Source organism: Chanos chanos, chromosome 1 (assembly GCF_902362185.1).
Source record: "Chanos chanos chromosome 1, fChaCha1.1, whole genome shotgun sequence".
Classification (NCBI taxonomy): Eukaryota; Metazoa; Chordata; class Actinopteri; order Gonorynchiformes; family Chanidae; genus Chanos; species Chanos chanos.
The window spans coordinates 31,819,711-31,837,331 of record NC_044495.1 but is presented as its reverse complement, the minus strand read 5'-3'; the positions used below and the strand labels follow the sequence as shown (position 1 = coordinate 31,837,331).

At 41.0% G+C, this 17,621-nt stretch overlaps 1 protein-coding gene across 1 annotated transcript; it reads left to right on the top strand.

The window, feature by feature from the left end:
* Positions 1–640: 640 nt before the first annotated feature.
* jakmip1 (janus kinase and microtubule interacting protein 1) lies at positions 641–15,604 on the top strand. Its single transcript, XM_030778401.1, has 20 exons — positions 641–784; positions 2,599–3,093; positions 4,394–4,573; positions 4,671–4,784; positions 5,292–5,438; positions 6,611–6,760; positions 7,993–8,052; positions 9,508–9,636; positions 10,239–10,364; positions 10,801–10,884; positions 11,861–11,923; positions 12,049–12,147; positions 13,299–13,394; positions 13,663–13,716; positions 13,838–13,903; positions 14,171–14,239; positions 14,391–14,468; positions 14,719–14,922; positions 15,285–15,350; positions 15,554–15,604. The coding sequence occupies exons 1-20, from the start codon at positions 641–643 to the stop codon at positions 15,602–15,604; spliced, it is 2,475 nt and encodes an 824-aa protein (XP_030634261.1).
* Positions 15,605–17,621: the final 2,017 nt, after the last annotated feature.

Here is a 17,621-nt window from a genome sequence, read left to right as displayed (position 1 = left end):
TAACCAGTGCAATCAACTTTAACAGAGGTCCCTGTGACAAAAATGTTGTTGTAGTTCTGAATGATTCAGACTGAACAAATGAAAGGTGTACATTCATGGTTCCCTAACTCAAGCTATCAGCATATCAATCTGAACTGACGTCTAGACTGAAGAATTTTATCTGTAGATGTCAGTCCATTTCAGAGCTGTCGCCCTGCCTGCAGCTCACCTGAGTGACTCGAATAATTATAATAATGTCATATTACCCACTTTACTTGCTTAACACTGATTGTGTCATCTTGACCTAAACAGTCATTTCAAAGTTGCAAGAGGAACCCTCACAGATGGTGTGTGTGTGTGCATTAAAATCTGCCTTATTTGGGAGACCTGTTAGCTGAATGACTAGGGTTTATAGATCTGGTTGTCACAGATTGATGAATGTCACAGATTGATGAGTGGCATCTCTCCCTCTGTTTCAAGCTAAAAGGCCTCACAGCTGATGAGGAGGATGCTGCAGCGGCTGCAGCTCATGATGATGATGATGACCATAATGGTTATGTGGTTGATCTCCACGGTGACCGAGGGTTCTGGCTGACGGGTTGAAAGTGTTTTGTACTGTGGGGCAGACCTGAAGGAACGTTACAGCAAAAGAGGGGGAGAGATGTCTGCAACCACACCCACGTCAGCTCCACCCCCCAAAAAGAACAGAGGAAAACAGGAGGTGGAGACTTTACAGGCAGCCAATGAGGAGTTGAAGACCAAGCTGAATGACTTGCAGAATGAACTGCAACAGGAAAGGGCCAAGGTATGCCTAACCCCAATTTTCTCTTTCTCCTCTCTCTTTCTGTCCGTCCCTCTCTCTTTCTCTCTCCCCCCGCTCTCCTTTTCTTTTTCTCTCTGTCTTGCTCACTTCCTGTCTCTGCAATTAATAGGAGCTAGAGTTTGGGACTGAAAGCCATTCAGAACATAAACTGCCTCATTAGGGCTGAACGGGTAATATTTATTAATGAACACTGGTACTGTATGTCAATTTTTACAGTTACTTTCAGTCCTGTTACCATTGTGATTAAGACTGGGTACCCAACTTCAATACTTTTATGGCACCGACTGAATAGCTTAGATACTATCGAGTATCGAAAATGCCTTATCACTCGGTTCCAAATTTCAACACCTAAGGAGTTAATCTCATCAGCGTCAGTGAACCAGTAAGCATGCAGCATGCTTGTACCGAGATCTGATAATGCTGGTGATTTGCTGTGTAATGTAACGTTACACGAACATGTCGTAGAGGCACGCAGGAAAAAACACTACATTACGCCCAGAGATGGGGCTCACGTGTGTGTTGTTGTTGTATTTTGAGAGGCTTGACTACAGTTTGCGTCGCATAGTAGGTGTAAAAATGTCTAAGGGTGTGTTCACATGCAGCTTCTTCTTTTAATGAAAAAAAGCTGGCCAGAGCATTTTTTTCAGGTAGGAAAAAACGCTGGCAGTGTTTGTTCCTAAAAGCAGTTGAGAGCATCTTTTGTTGCCATAACAGCAGCAGCTAACAGGCTAGTTTTGCTAATGACAAGCAGTAAACACAAACACTTACCGGAAGCTCCTGGGATCCATCCAGTTTGACTCCACAAAACTGATGAATGATATGATACAGTTTAACTGTCATGTTGTACAGTCACTGTGCTCAGAAACTAGTACAATTAAAATGGATTTTACAAAATTGATTTTACAAAATTGTAATAGAAAAAAGTATCGTTCAGGAGCTGGTATCGAGGTCAAAGTATCGGTACCGGTACTGATATTGAAAATTTTTGAACGATACTCAGCCCTAATTGTGATGCATATTAACCTCAATTAAATTATCCACATTTCACAGTAGTATATTGCAATCCCAGCTGTACACATGACCAGCTCAGCCGAAACTTTTTTTTCCACTTTTTTCATTGTTCAAACCATTTTCCCATCTCAGTTGTGAATCAGACTTTTATGAACTTTTTTTTTTGAGGATGCTTTGAACCTTAGTTCATTGTTTTTAGGTCATAGTGATAAAGAAAGAAGGGGGAAATGAGAAATATGAGTCAGGGCTTGTACTGTGCAGTGGCATTTTATTGCTTATCTGATGATCTGAGCCATTAAGCCGAGGTCAAAATAATAGGGGTCTCCCCACAGCTGTCACTAGGATGAATGGTTCTCCTTAACCAAAACTCCATTTGTGCTATCCCTACATAGGGTCACAACTTTTCCACTGAAGATTACCTCGTCTTTTGTATGCTGGTTTCAAGACATTTAAATGAGAGCTATATTTTGATGAAGATCCCTTCTTATCTCCCAGCTTTCTCTTTGTGCCTCATTAGGTTTTAAAGACTGTGATATTTGACTGACTGAGCAAACCTCAGAGAGCGACAGACATTGACCACTGCTAAAATTTTGATAGAACAAAACTTCCATGTCTTTGTTTTTTCTGTCCACTCAAATTTTCATATTCGCCCTTCCCAAATCTTTCTAACCTTCTCGACCTGATGAGTGTAAGCCTTATGCGTGAGTATAGGCCTTACAGGTAGTCTCTCCCCCTTTCTTGCATGAATATAAGCCTTATAAGCTCTCTCTCTCTCTCTCTCTCAGGTGTGTAAGTTGCGTGAGCGTGTTCAGGAGTTGCGTGCTCAGCGAGAGAGCGAACAGCACAAGCATTCTGTGGCCCTGACAGAACTCCGTGTTAAGCTCCATGAGGAGCGGCAGCGGGAAGTGGCGGCCACACGCGAGAGCCTATTACGGCAGCATGAGGTGGAGCTAGCCCGTTCAGCCCGCCTTCGGGAGGCAGAGTTCACCCGCTTACAGGCTCTGGTCACCGTGCTACGGGACGGTGCCAGCACTGAGGTGAGAAATGCACTTAAGGAGGAAGCACGAGAGGAGGCACGGAAGGCCTACGAAGCCGAGCGCTTGCGCCTCACTCAGGAGCTACAAGAGGTCAAGTCGTCACGGCGACAGGCTGAGGAGGCACTAGCCAACGCGCTGCAGGCCGACAAAGCCAAGGCAGCCGATCTCCGAGCAGCGCACCAGGCCCACCAGGAGGAGATCCAGAGGATCAAGCGCGAGAGCGACAAGGAATTCCGCAGATTGGTAAGAGGATGGGATGAGGAGAGAAGGAGAGAGAGAGAGGAAGATAAAATGTAGCTGGATGGGTTGGGTCTTGTCTCAGTATTTAGAGTGAAAATGGACTTATTGCCTATTTGCTGTAAGCTTTAGAAATTATAAGCAAAATAGCAAGATCAACTCAGACAGTCAGCCTGCAGCATGGCCGTCAACCCAGATCTCAAGCCCCCCCCCCCCCCCCCCCCCCCCCATCCTGCATATATGTGTATTTCTCCCGATTCCACCAGTCAGTTGTTTGACAAGCAGTGGAGCATTTGAATCAGGTGTCATTGTGCAGCCCTGGACAGAAATTGTACAGGGAAAGGGGTCTTTAGGACTGAGCTGAGAGACACACAGTCTTATTTCCTCATGCTCTCACCATTTCTCCCTTTGCCTTTCCCGGGAGATTTTGTTCAAAGTTATCACTAGAGGGCACCCTTGTGCTGGTGTGAGACTTCGGGAAGTGGTGATTTAAAAGCTTTTCTCAGGGTGGGCAGATTTTCCTTTTGAAGTGTAAAGAAGTTCTAGCACTTCTACACAGCAACAACTGGGACATTTCAGGACACGATAGTTTAGAGTCAGAGTTTGTAAACTGTCTGACAGTGAAACATGCAATTTTACTGAGAATGGAAAGGTCCGGTTTCCACTATTTTCTTGTCTCACGATAACGCACGTTTGTTTTCATTTACTATGCTGCCGAAGCAAAATTTTATGGTTTAATTTTAAGGTATATTTTTAGAGGTAAAATTCAGATGTGTGATTTCTGACTCATTGTGTTTTTAGGTGTGTATGTTTGCGTCTGTGTGTTGTGTGCATGTGTTTAGTCTGTCTCCTCTCAGGATTTCTTCTGGTGGGTAAGGTGCCAGTAAACGAACCAATGCTGTAACTATGGTGATGAGAGTTTATACCAAATACATTTTGGTATAAATAGGGAAATGTCTCAGAGAGGTCGTTACCATCAAATGTTTTACAACAACTCTCCCTCTTTGTCAGACAAAGTATTCAAGCCTGTGAACAGATGGCCGCTAGTGTTGAGTTTCATCATGCTTGGATGGAATTCCTGTAGTGGCTCAAAATACAGCATAACACCCTTTATAGCCACAAATTTATATAATCTGTGTGTGTGTGTGTGTGTGTGTGTGTGTATGTGTGCTTGTGTGTGCATGTGCGTGTGTGTGCACATGCGTGTGTGTTTGTATGTGTGTGTTTGTGTGTATTTGTGTGCGTGCGTATACATTTGTGTGTGCGTGTGTGCGTTTGCGTGTGTGTGTGCGTGTGTGTGTGTCAGATGGAGGAGCTGCGGGCCAGGGATCGTGTGGTACAGACATTAGAGAAAGAGCTGGGTGTGCAGGCAGGTCAGACACAACGACTGCTACTACAGAAAGAAGAGGCAGAACGCAATCACGGCAGCCCAAAGAGAGAGGTCGCCCCAGCCCTGGGGGAGAATGCAGAATACACCATCAGCCAGGTTTGCGTCATCATTGGCACACACGCACAGACGCATGAATACATGCCCACACACAAACACACTCTCATGCACTCTTTGTCTTCCACTCTCTGTATAGGAGACAGATGAAAAGGACACTCGGAGGTTCCAGTTAAAAATTGCTGAGCTTCAGGCCGTCATCAGGAAACTGGAAGACAGAAACACGCTGCTTTCAGATGAGAGGAATGAGCTGGTACACACACACACACACACACACACACACATATACAAAATAGCTTTAACCCTTATCCTTACACATACGCAGCACAACCAATTCTCTGGTGTGCTTTCACTGAACTTGTTGAGACTTGTTTGATAGACTCTCTTCATGGACCACGACACAAATAAACAAGCCAACCATCTCTGTGTGTCTCTCACTCTTTCCCTCTTGCTTGCTTTCTGTAGGGTGTGATTTGTTAAAAAAAGAAAGAAAGAAAAAAATAGCCTGGGGGGGTTGGATATTTTTGGATCCATTTAAGAAATCTGTTAAAAATGGAGAAATGTTCCACATTATTTACAACTCAAAGGTTCAAACTTCTGACCCAACGTACCTATTGTAACCACATTTTCTACTCTGGGTCTGAGCCTCACACCACTACACATTGAGCAAAAAAAATTAAACACACCCTTATTACTACACTCATACTCTCTCTCCCTTTCACTCTCTCTCTCTCTCTCTCTCTCTCTCTCTCTCTCACAGCTGAAGCGAGTGAGAGAGGTGGATGGGCAGATGAAGCCGCTGTTAGAGAAGAATAAAAGGATGAGCAAAAAAAACGAGGACATGCTGCAGACTCTACAGCGTATGGAAGATAAACTCAAGACTCTCAGCAGAGAAAATGCTGAGCTGGTGTGTGTTTCTCTCTCTCTCTCTCTCTCTGACTCTCCCTCACACACATGCACACACTGTCACAAAAGCCCACTGATGCATAAGTTACTGTAGTACCTGTACTAACCTATCTGGTGAATGAAGTTAATACTGTGTCCCAAACAGCCAAATAAAATGTGTGTGTGTTGTTAGGATCTGCGGCCATAACATTAGCACCCAGTGACACCAGTTGTTCTCAACTCTAGTCCTGGAGACTCACAAGTCAACACATTTCAGCTGGTAGTCAGCATTATCAAACTTGATTTCAGTCATCTGCTGATCACTGAGCCCTTGGTTTCTTGAAATAGGTATGCTGGTGTTAGGTGATAGCTAAGAAATGTGGTAGGATCCCAGGACTGGAGCTGGAAAACATTGATTTACATGATTTGTGCTCAGTGAGTACTGGTTCCACTGTTAGAATAACATTACATTATCTTATACGAAGATTTATTTATACAGCAAAAACCTCATGTAATTATCACTTTCTGGCTGTACTACACAGTGTAGCAGACCTTTCCGTAGGGTGGTTTTGCCAACTGTCAGAGCCTAGGTCATAGACTGGACAAATGCAAGCTGGACTTCATGGTGTCAGTGGCTCTATGCTGGGAATGATAAAACTGGGAAAAATAACATGCGACCATTTGTTTATTATAGCTGTTTGATTAGATTGCCAATGCTAGATATATGCATCAAACAGGCTGTGGGTATAGGAATGATGCACTGAATCTATAGCTAATTCTGGACACATCTACCTATGCTAATATGTTAATAATCATGTTAATATGTTACTAAGTAGCATGTGAATAGTAAATGCAAAATTGTGGTATCAATGTATAATTTTATAAATGTATGCACTGTTTAATGAATAAATGTAGCGCACAAGCCTATAACTCAAAAGCCATGTAAGAGCAGCTGTCTAAACTGCTTGTTGCATCAGTGTTAGAAGGTTTGAATGCAAACAGTCCAGGCGTGTGATTGTACACGGCAGAGACTGCTCAGCAATCAGCTCACGAAGGGTTAACTCTCCCCAAAAAGGGGAGTATGTTTGGTAACTACTAAGTGGTAATAGATTTTTTTCCAAACCTGAGAACTCATTTGTCTCTCTCTGTTGTTTCCTTTTGTTTCATCTTTTTCAATCTCATTCTCTATCTCAGAGGGACAAGGCTCACTCAAACTCCCAGCATGCAGTGCTAAAGAGACCCAGTTCTCTGACAGATTTAAGCCAAGTTCACGAACAGCCTGAGGTGGAGTCCCTGAGGTTACAAGTGGATGTGCAGCGTAACGTTACAGAGGAGCTAACACAGGTCTGTCACCATGATGGGTTAACACACACACATACACATACACAACTCAGACAGTTTTCATTCACACAGTCAGAGTCTCTTACAGCCTTGACAGAAGGTTTTCTAAAGTAAGACTACCTTAGATTCTTTCATTCTTTATTTATCTAGGTGTCAAGAGTTGCATGTTGACAAGGTCACATGAACATTAACAGTGATTGGTGAAATGGAAATAATCAGAGCGTTTCACATCTCTGCCAAATCTAATTTGTTGTCAGGCCTACTTATCTGTGTTTGTGTGTGTGTAAGTGTGTGTGAGTGTTTGTGTGTAGCCCTTGGCTAATGTGTCTTGTCCTGTAATTATTTGGGGTCAGTAATCAGCAATCTTTCTGTTCATTAGATTGCTTACCTTATTAGGTAGGAGCTTAATTAGACATTATTATTATTATTATTATTATTATTATTATTATTATTATTATTATTTTATAACCTCTATTCTTCTTTCCTTTCCTTTTGAATCTTTTTAGACATTTTGGAATACATTATACTGTAATTGGTTATAGATGTTTCCTCAAGCAATGCCCCAAGTTCAGTTTTAAAATTATTTTACCATTAAAACTTCTGAGTTTACCAGAATACACACATGTTGTGTGTGTGCGTGTGAGTGGCGTGTTCTATTCTGTGTTGTGTGCTTTTTGAATAAATTTCACAAGTGTCTGTGAATCATTTGTTCTTTAATATCCAGCCTGGTGAAATATAAACCAAACAATGGGGATCCTTACAGGTGAACATCATCTCACAGCCCCACATAAAATATGCCAGCATTAACAACAGGAGAAGGGTGTTAGACCAGTGTCTGGAATTAGGGAGCCATAGCAGAGACCATGCTAATCAACTCTGCATTACACATTAGACATTTGTCTAGTTGCACACATATCACAGAGATAACTATTGTTAATAACCATATTCAATAGCTCATATGTAACATAATGCCTAATGCATACCACCCACTTTATCATTTATCCAATTGGTAAATTACCACTGTTATAGTGCAGCTAGTGAAGCCTGTTAGCAACTGTTGGGACACCTATGCATGACTGGGAAGAGGGGCTAGGGGATTACACCCCAGATCTGCAGGGGCAACATACCAATGGAGAGTTGAAAGTCAAGAGTGTGATCATAGCAAGTGGACTTGCTAGAAGAGTACAGATGCATATAAAATTTCATATTAAATAGTATGTTTGGTTCTCTTTCAGGAACGTGACAGACTGATGATAAACAAAAAAAACAAAAGGAAAGCACTGAAATTGTCAAAGGTGAGTTCATTCACTCCTGCTCATTTAGAAGGTGAAGAATAACACACTTTTTTTTACCCCGATGGAAGTTTTGCTTGGTTTACTTTTTGATATGTGTTTGCATGTCTGTCTGTTTGTGCTCACTCTCACTCATTGCTCTGTCACTTAGCAACAGCCTCCTCTGTGGTATGTGTGTCTGTGTGCATGTGTGTGTGTTGTGTGTGTGCATATGCCACTGGTTCTGGCTGACCCATAGGGAACTGAGACAAATAGATATCTCTCTTTCTAACTGTTTGTGGCACTGCAAATATTTTTTGTCAAAACAGAATTAATCCCATTTTTCAGTGTTATTTACACACTTCAGTAACAAGAATAAAAAACATTATTGCCCAAAACTCAAAAATAAAAAGAATTAAAGAAATAAAAAATTATCCGTAAGATCTGTATGTGCGTGTGTGTGTCTGAGAGAGAGAGAGAGAAAGCAAGAGATAGAGAGAGAGTTTGTACGTAGTGATGGGTGGGGTTGCTTGCTCGTCGTTATGGGATTGTTGCTATGGAGGTGGAGCCAGAGGGTTTTGATAAGAAACTAACACTGACAGATGCACACAGGAATACACCAGACAGTGATTTTCCCATCCAGTTAAAAGACTGACATATGAAGATGACAAAGAACATCTTTACAGCAAGCAAAACATTGAAGACTTCTGTCTAAGAGTTTCTGGATTTTTATTCTTGAGTTTTCAATACTGATTCATGGACATTATAGAGGACTGAGGAAACAGGATATGACAGAGTACATTCTCCTCATCCTTTACTTTTCGTCTTTTATCTGTCTTTGTGCTCTGGTCTGCCTGTACTTTTCTGGCTGTCAGGAGATGACATACAAACACGATGGTAAGCCAAGACTTCCAACACGCTGGTGAAATGTTACGGTGTAGCGTTCAGAGTCAGATGTGAAAGGGGTGAGCGTGGTATGATTTTCAGGAGATGGCTGTTGAAATTAATTTTTTCATTTCTTTTCTTGTGTTTTAAGTGCCGGTATTTGCTCTTTACGCTGTTCGTGTTCAGAAAAGAAAACAATTTTCAAAAAAAACACTTTGACCTTTCCAGCACTTTTTAAATGAAAGAAAAAAAATACATCTAAGAAGGAAAAAACCCCAACATTTTTAAATACAGCAGGAAGATTTTATTATTGAAGATTTTATTGATGTTTTTACTGCTGATTAAATATACTCTGCACTTGTAAGAAGTGCAAGTCACTGGTAGTTTGTGAGTGTGCGTGTGCGTGTGAATGTGCGTGTTTGCGTTTGTGTCTTTCCACAGAGATGTACACACTTTTTTCCTTTTATTTTTTCTTTATGTTGTTGATGTATGGGTCATACTGTTTATTCATCACATTTAACTATTTCTGTACACAAAATTGAAATAGGTCTCTCTCTCCCTCCCTCTCTCTCTTGTTCTCTCTCTCCATCACAGAGGCATGTTGTGGAGACATATTTTGGGTTTGATGAGGAGTCTGTCGATTCAGAAACATCATCGTTGACCTCATACAACACTGACCGAACAGACCACACCCCTGCCACACCAGAGGAGGAGCTTGATGATGTGAGTCATGAGAATTCACCCAATTAGTTTCGCCCAATTACCTCTTTAACTACCTCCACTCACAGGAGACAGTTTAATCCTTCCCTGCTTCCTCCAAATCCAGCTTGAAATACTTTTCCACTGCTCCAAATTAACCACACCCATTTAGGTCGGTTACACTGGAACGAATTCATCAACTTGATCAGTTGCCTCACAGTGTCACATGCAGAATTCTTCAATTTTGCAGACCACGAAAAGCTAGATAATACTCATTTACCTTGTATTTTAAGAAGCTTTAATGAAATCTGTTACTTGCTCTTAGACAGCAAAGTGGACCAGGTGCTTGAAAAAAAGTGGTGAGAATGTGTGAGACTACCTTGAATCATTAGAGTTCTCTTCTCTTAACCAGTCTGTATAAACCCTATCTACCCCGTAACAGTCCAGTACTAACACTCCAACTGGTTTCCCTGTGGGTGAAAACTACACAGCCCTGACTCACACTAACCCCAGATTACCAAATACCTCACTATAAAATTCCACAAAATCCAAAACACCGTCCCTTAGATTGTTTCTAGATGCTGGAGTTGGTTGGGATTAGGTGCATGTTGTCTGTGATTGGACAGGGCTTCTCTCGTGAGGAAGCAGAGCTGCGTTTTCGTCAGCTGACAAGGGAATACCAAGCATTGCAGCGAGCTTACGCCCTCCTACAGGAGACCACAGGGCCCCTGGACCCTGAGAGGCACTGCAGGGTAAGAGGTCCTGTCAGAGGGCCAGTCTGTGTAGAGAACGTTGAAGGCAGCTTGTATGTATTTGTTTCCCACATATGCACATCCTAACACTTTCACCTATGTTTCAACAAATAACTTGTATTTCTGTTTTACTTGTGCTTTACTTTACTGTTTCTTCCGTTCTCATTTATGGTTTAACTATCATTTTTTAATCTTATTGGTTAGCAGTCATTTTGGAATCTTATACAAGGTGTAGTTTAGCACAACAGAGTTTTGATACTAGAACTTTTATACATACACAGCCTGCAGTGTTGGCACTATTAATATAGCCAGACTCTCCTGCCTGGAAGATGTCTCTTAACAGGCAGAGCATCAAGACTGATTTAAGTTAGTGTGAGCTTATGGAGCATTGTTGTCCAAACCAGACCTCTGATTGGCTGTGTGGTCTGTCCATCAGACGCGGGAGCAGCTACAGGCAGAGCTGACTGCTTGCCAGGCACGGATTGCTGACCTGGAGAGAAGCTTGGCAGAGAAGGGGCAGGTAACAGAGAAAATGGGCGGGGAGAAGAAGCCCCTTGGTCCTTTCTCACTGGCTTTACTGCTTGTCTGTCTGACAGCCGCGTTTGTGTGCTGGTGTTACACCGAGGGGATCTATTACAGAAACATATGACATACAGCTCAGCTACAGATACACAGACACACACATACACACACACTCTGACTCTCATATACAGAAAGATACCATAAAGCAGTACAACAGTGTTGATCTGTAAATCACTTATATTGTAATAATTATAAAACAGCTATATTTATTTGGACTTGGAAAGCCTCGTTTCATATTTATCACACAAGCAGTTAAAGACAAGTTTTACTGAGATCAGGTGAAAGATTACTGCTAATGTCGGAGACAGTTTTTCCAACGCTGTCATTTTTCTACCGTTGGCAGTTTTTGATACCTCAGTTCAGTCAGATCAGTACATAAATCATCTTGCTGGTTTTTTCTATCACATCCTTTCGTTTTCATTTTCATTTTCACCCTTTTCTATACAATATGCCTGCTGGCCTTTTGCATGTCTCTGGTTGTTCAGCATGTCCTTTTGCATGTTTCTCTTGACTCCAGTGCTTTGTGCATGTTATTACCTCTGCATGTCTTTGATTGACAGCTCTTTTGTTATACTTGCTGATGGATTATTCTGCTGCATACTGCTCAATAAACATTTTCAAATCAGCACCCTCTTTTTACTTTTTTTTTCTGCTTATGTGTGTGATGTTTCTGCCTGAACCGTGTGACTGAGTAGTGAATGTTTTGATCTGTGATATAAATACTAGTAGTGCTACAGTGAGTGGTGCTTACCTGCCAGTTACATTATGATCTCTCTTTGTATTGGACCCTTGGAGTTTCACTTGCAGTATTTTGTGTGTTTTTATGTGTTTTTGTGTGTGTGTGTGTGTGTGTGTGTGCGCGTGTATGTGCGTGTGTTTGAATGTATGCGTGCACACACATGTACATGATGCAGGAAACTAAGTGGGTAGAGGAGAAACAGAATCTCATCAGATCCAATCAGGAACTCAGAGAGAAGGTACAAACTTCACCTTATAAAACTAATACACACCCTCACCTCTTTCCCTATTCCTGACTGTTTGCACTAAGTTTTTTGTATGCAATGATTATCTCACTCTCTCTCTCTCTCTCTCTCCCTGGTAGATAGTCTTGTTGGAGCAATGTGAGATGCGTTTGCGGTCAGAGGTTCGGGATGCTCAGGATCAGAATGAGCTGCTAGAATTTCGTATTCTAGAACTGGAAGTAAGAGATTCCATCCTGTTCCCACTGCAGTCACCAGGGGGTGACACTCAGCTACATTCCAAACAAGCTACATGTATAGAATGATCCATACCCACACATGCACTTTATTCTTGGTTTTCATGTGCCCATGTTTTTTTTGTTTTTTGTTTTTTTTTTTTTAATCACATTTTCATGCTTGTCATTCCACATGCTCATGTACGTGTTTTGGAAGATGTACATTTCTTTTACTTTTCTTTTAAATATTGTTTTAATAAGTTGAATATAAGTTTTAATCCAATAAAATTTATTTGAATTGAAGTTCAATCTTCATTATTTGTCTCCACACCCCGCATGTTATTATCATAGTTTGTATGATTCTGTGTGTATGAGAGAAAGAGAGATCTTCAACAGATCTTCCCCCACAAACACATCCTCAATCTTTGTTGTGACTTCATTTTACAACAACATCACTCCACCAGTCAGTACAGTGAGATGATGTAAACCCTCATCCTTTATGTTTGTATGGGTGTGTGTGTGTGAGTGTGTGCATGTCTTGACCTATGCATGTGTTTTCTGTTTCTTTTCATGTTCGACAAATGTATAATAGCACTGGCTACTATTTCTATATGATGGTTGGAGGGTTTGGGTGGCATGATTTCTCCAGTGCAATAGCCCTCTGGTCTCTGGTTTAAACATATGATCGTATGAGTTCATCAGAGAGCAGAGTTCCACATCCTCCTTCAGTTTAAAATACAGTGGACAGATACTTGACTCAGGCCAAATATCATGTGTATCATAGTGGCAAGGAAATTTGTTCATGTTACAGAAACCATCTGGTCCTTTTCGACACAGCTCCACTTATTCCAGAGTGGAAAAGAACAACAGCTGGTGCAAATAATGGATAACTGACCTAAGGAATTACGAGCTGAGTTTGATTATTTGTTACTAGGCTATAACAACAGCTTTGTCAAAACATAAAAAATATACTGTAAGGCAACATAAACTAAACCGCTAAAATTCAGCGAGCGTTTTATACCGAGTATTGTTCTGCAAAAGAGAGAACCTATAATCACCAATGATTTCATATGAAATTGGGAACTGTGAGTCTGACTGTGAGTCTTCTGACCAATAGAAGAGTGAGATGAGCTTATTGTCATTGCTCTGACCAATAGGAAAGGGAGCGACGCTCTCCTGCCTTTAACCTACAGATCTCTGCCTCTGAAAACAACAGCAGTTTACAGCTACACTGCCAACAGGAGGGAGTGAAGGTAATTCTCTCTTTCTCTATCTATCTATCTATCTATCTATCTATCTATCTATCTATCTATCTATCTATCTATCTATCTATCTATCTATCTATCTAGCTCTCTCCAACGCACACACACACAGCAGATCGTTGGACTGTATGAGTGAAATTATCCTGTTACTTCTGGATTTCAGTATCACACAAACAATCTCACACAGAAAACACACACTGTGTACGGCATGCATATTCCAGTTGTGTTTATGTATGTGTATATGAATGCATTTTTGTAGGATGTCATCATTCCAGACTTAATGAAGAAGTTGGACATCCTGGGAGATAATGGAGTGAGTGCGCCTAATTGTGCATTTGTCTTAAAGCTTGTGTGGAGAGCAGGGAGTGCTTGTACGGTTACATTACAAATGAATTTTGATGAGGTTTTGACCTTTTTCTCTCATTTGGGTTCAGAACTTGCGTAATGAGGAGCAGGTGACTGTGATCCAAGCCCGCACAGTTCTCTCCCTCTGTGAAAAGGTAAAGACATATTAAAGCCATTGGTAGGCTTTTGAACAATCACAGCTCTAATTTTAGCTTTGAACATCGCTCCCTTTATAAACCCCTCTGTTTTATTCACAAGGTGAAGTCAAAACAAACCACGTATTTTACCTGCCATCTAACTGAGGTCCTGGTCTTGTTTTCAATATCATCTGTCCCAACTTCGTAACTACAGACAGTTATTTCTCTTTCTTCTCTCTCTCTTTCCCTCCCTCCCTCTCTCTCTCTATCTCTCTCTCTGTGCAGTGGCTGAAGCAGATAGACAGTACTGAAGCTGCTCTCACACAAAAGATGTCTGATCTGGAGAATGAGAAGGTGAGAACACAGTCCAAACAGACTAACCAGTCAGAGACTGTGAATGTCTGGATCTGGTATAGAGGCATACATCCAATCATATATCTCAACCCCTGACAGTTTCAGTCATTAATGTCTTTGCTTTATGTGTATGATGGCATCACATCATCAGGAGCTGTTCAGTAAGCAAAAAGGTTACCTGGAGGAAGAACTGGACTACAGGAAACAGGCCCTCGACCACGCCCACCTGGTAGGACCTTCTACAAACATGAGAGAGAGAGAGAGACTGTACTGTAGAGTACAAGTACTGTAGCGTACAAGTACTGTAGCTTAGCACTGCTGTTAATTAAATACATTCAGTTTGCTCTGTTATCACAACCTCAACAAGGCCTGATGGCATTGTCTCACTGGTCTCTCAGTTTTCTCTCAGCATTATCTCAGTGTTGTCTCAATGTTACTAAAGTATTTTCTAAGTACTGCTCTTTGATGCTTTGTCTCAGCGGGTCCAAGAGCTGGAGGCGACGCTCTATGCTGCATTGCAACAGGATCCAGAAAATAGATTGGGTGAGAGTTTGACTGACAGGCAGCGGGCGGAGCTAGCAGAGTCAATGGAGGCGGTGAGGAGGCAGATCCTCAGACAGAGTCGTCATGCTGACACACTGATACTACAGCAACGCATGGAGCTTCTGCACGCTGCCCAGCAGGTCAGAGAGAAACTGTGTGTGTGTGTGTGAGTGTGTTTGTTGTTACGTGTTACATTGTTAGATCATATAGATATGTATACGTGCCTGGTGTATGTTATGTAACTTAATTTTTGTTCCTTCCTTCCTTCCCATAATAGTGTGTGTGTGTGTGTGTTTGTGTGTGTGTGTGTGTGTGTGTGTGTGTGTGTGTGTGTGTGTGTGTGTGTGTGTGTGATTTTGTTTGTATTTTGCCGTGTCATACTGATTTTGACATGTAAAAACATTTTTTCGTTTATTTTTTACTTTGGAGTTAAATGTACAGATTTGTGTTGTTTTGCATTATCAGTCAATACTGACTCCAGTGTGAATTATTTCCCTTTTAGAGAATAAGAGAACTAGAGGACAAGATTGACATGCAGAGAAGACAAATCAAGGAGATAGAGGAGAAGGTGTGTATGACTGTGTCTTTGTATGAGTTTAAGTGTATGAGTGTGTAGGTGTGTCTTTACAGATTAAATGAATATTGATTATATGTCCTGCTGGTTTGTTTAAGTGTGTATGCGCATACTGTTTAATTCTTTGTAATTCTGACTCTTTCTTCCTTTCTTCCTTGTTCTCTCTCCTTTCTGATTTTTTTTTTTATGATTTATAGTTTTTGTTCCTGTTTTTGTTTTTCTCTCTAGCTTTTATTCTTTGGCCTTAAATTCACACAGTATTCATTCAAATTCCCCTCTCTCTCTTTCTCTCTCTCTCTCTCGCTCTCTCTCTCGCTCTCTCTCTCTCTCTCTCTCACACACACACACACATACACAGAGCGGAGGAGTATCTGTGAAAGGAAAGGAATCATCCTACTTCCTCTGGACTTCAGTCAGACGACCATTCCTCAGCCTGTTGTATAATATGATGTTTTAAACGTTTTTATGACGCACCTCCGGTTAGAGAGCATCACAGCAGTCCAGATTTGGTTGCGTCACACAGTCTCTCTGTTTAAATAATAGTGTGAGAGGATGTCTGATATAATTTTCCTCTAAATATTTGTTACACTGAGTATTGAATATCATCTCAACACTTGTCAAATAATTGCTTTTAGTTTCAATAAAAAAAAGTTGTATTTTCTTCATTTTGTCATAGTTCACGTTTATTTATCTTTCAAATGTTGTGATGATTTTTCAGTAGTAGTATCTATGAGTACTAATCAATTTTATTAGTAGTTTTTGTAGCTGTATTTTAAAGAACCATTAACCAAACGAGTGTTCTGTTAATTGTCCAGATAGGCTAGCACTATCACGGGGAGATCTTCAAATGTACATTACACTTACGTCATACGTTTGCCATCCTACTGATGTTGTAGAGGATGTGGCTGTCCGGTGATTGGATATATGCCATTTTTCCACATTTGACAAATGACGGTAGTCGAGTTGCACGTGCTGAAATGAGAGCGCACTGGCCTACATTTGTGGTGTTAGGCACGTTATTTGGAAAAGGATGGATGTTCCACTTGTTTTCTTTTTTAAATGGAAAATATCATGTATCTATATACACAGCAGTGTTTGAACTGATCTGAATCTTTTAAGTTTGTATTTAAAACTATTCATGCACTTACTGACACATTGATGGAATTCCAGTTTTCTCTGGTTGTTCGTTTAGTAATTTTGCTCTACTATCTGTAGAGGGCGCCGGACCAGCGCTAATTTTCCATCCTCATCCATTCCGGAACAGCCCCACAGAGTTCGTAGAGCGCGGCGAATCTAACGCCTAAACACCAGGCTGTAATATCAAGTACTCACCTGCAAGTGAAATTGGCAGTTAGGAATGTAGATGACCTGGGGTTATCCAGGATTTTGATGACAAACTCTTTCTTTCAGAATCACTTTGTGCCTCGTGCCTCGCAAAACATTTGTCTACATGACATGGATCATTCAACGAATATAAGACAGAGTGAGTTAGTGAGGCCATAATTCGGGAGATTTTGTGCTCCCTGACGAATCTATATTTTCTGATTGGAGGAGTGTGTTTGTGCGCGAGCGTGTGTTTAAGAACAGCAAGTAAGCCAGCTGGATCTTAACGCAAACTGGAATTTAAAAAGGTCCAAATTTGCCTCATGACGGGAGAAGTAAATGATTTTAGGCTAACGGTAAAAAAGAAAAAAAGGATATATGACAATGGAGAACTACCGAGAGGGTCGAGAAGAAGAATGCTCCTTTTGGCCAAAATGTTTTGAACATGTTTAAAGCTACATGGCTAAGTGGTTTGCAAATCACATCTCTCACAAAGTTTTGTAAAAAGATCTTACTAAACACCCACAGTGCCAATAGTACCACTTAAGTAGCAAACCCAATTCTTATATCATATGTCATAGGCATTTAGAGAATTTGCTTCCATATCGTATAAATAGCAACAGTTCATAGCATGATGTATACGTTGCAGAACACGATCAATTAAAAGACCGAATGTTCCCCAGACATATTACTGATGTAAATAATGTACTTTGACAAGTGTTTTATAAGTGTAAATACGACATTGCCGTTGTCAGTATTGTAAATGTAATTTAGAATTATGGACGTAGGCTGTTTTAATAACAAGCATTCCTACACAACTAAGCTAGAAGTACCTCGGATGAATGTAACTGAATCATTAGACTACGCGTGTTTTTCGCTAGATTTTCTTGGAAGCTTAGGGCATGTAGATACACCTTTGAGTTGCAGATGACGGGTATATTT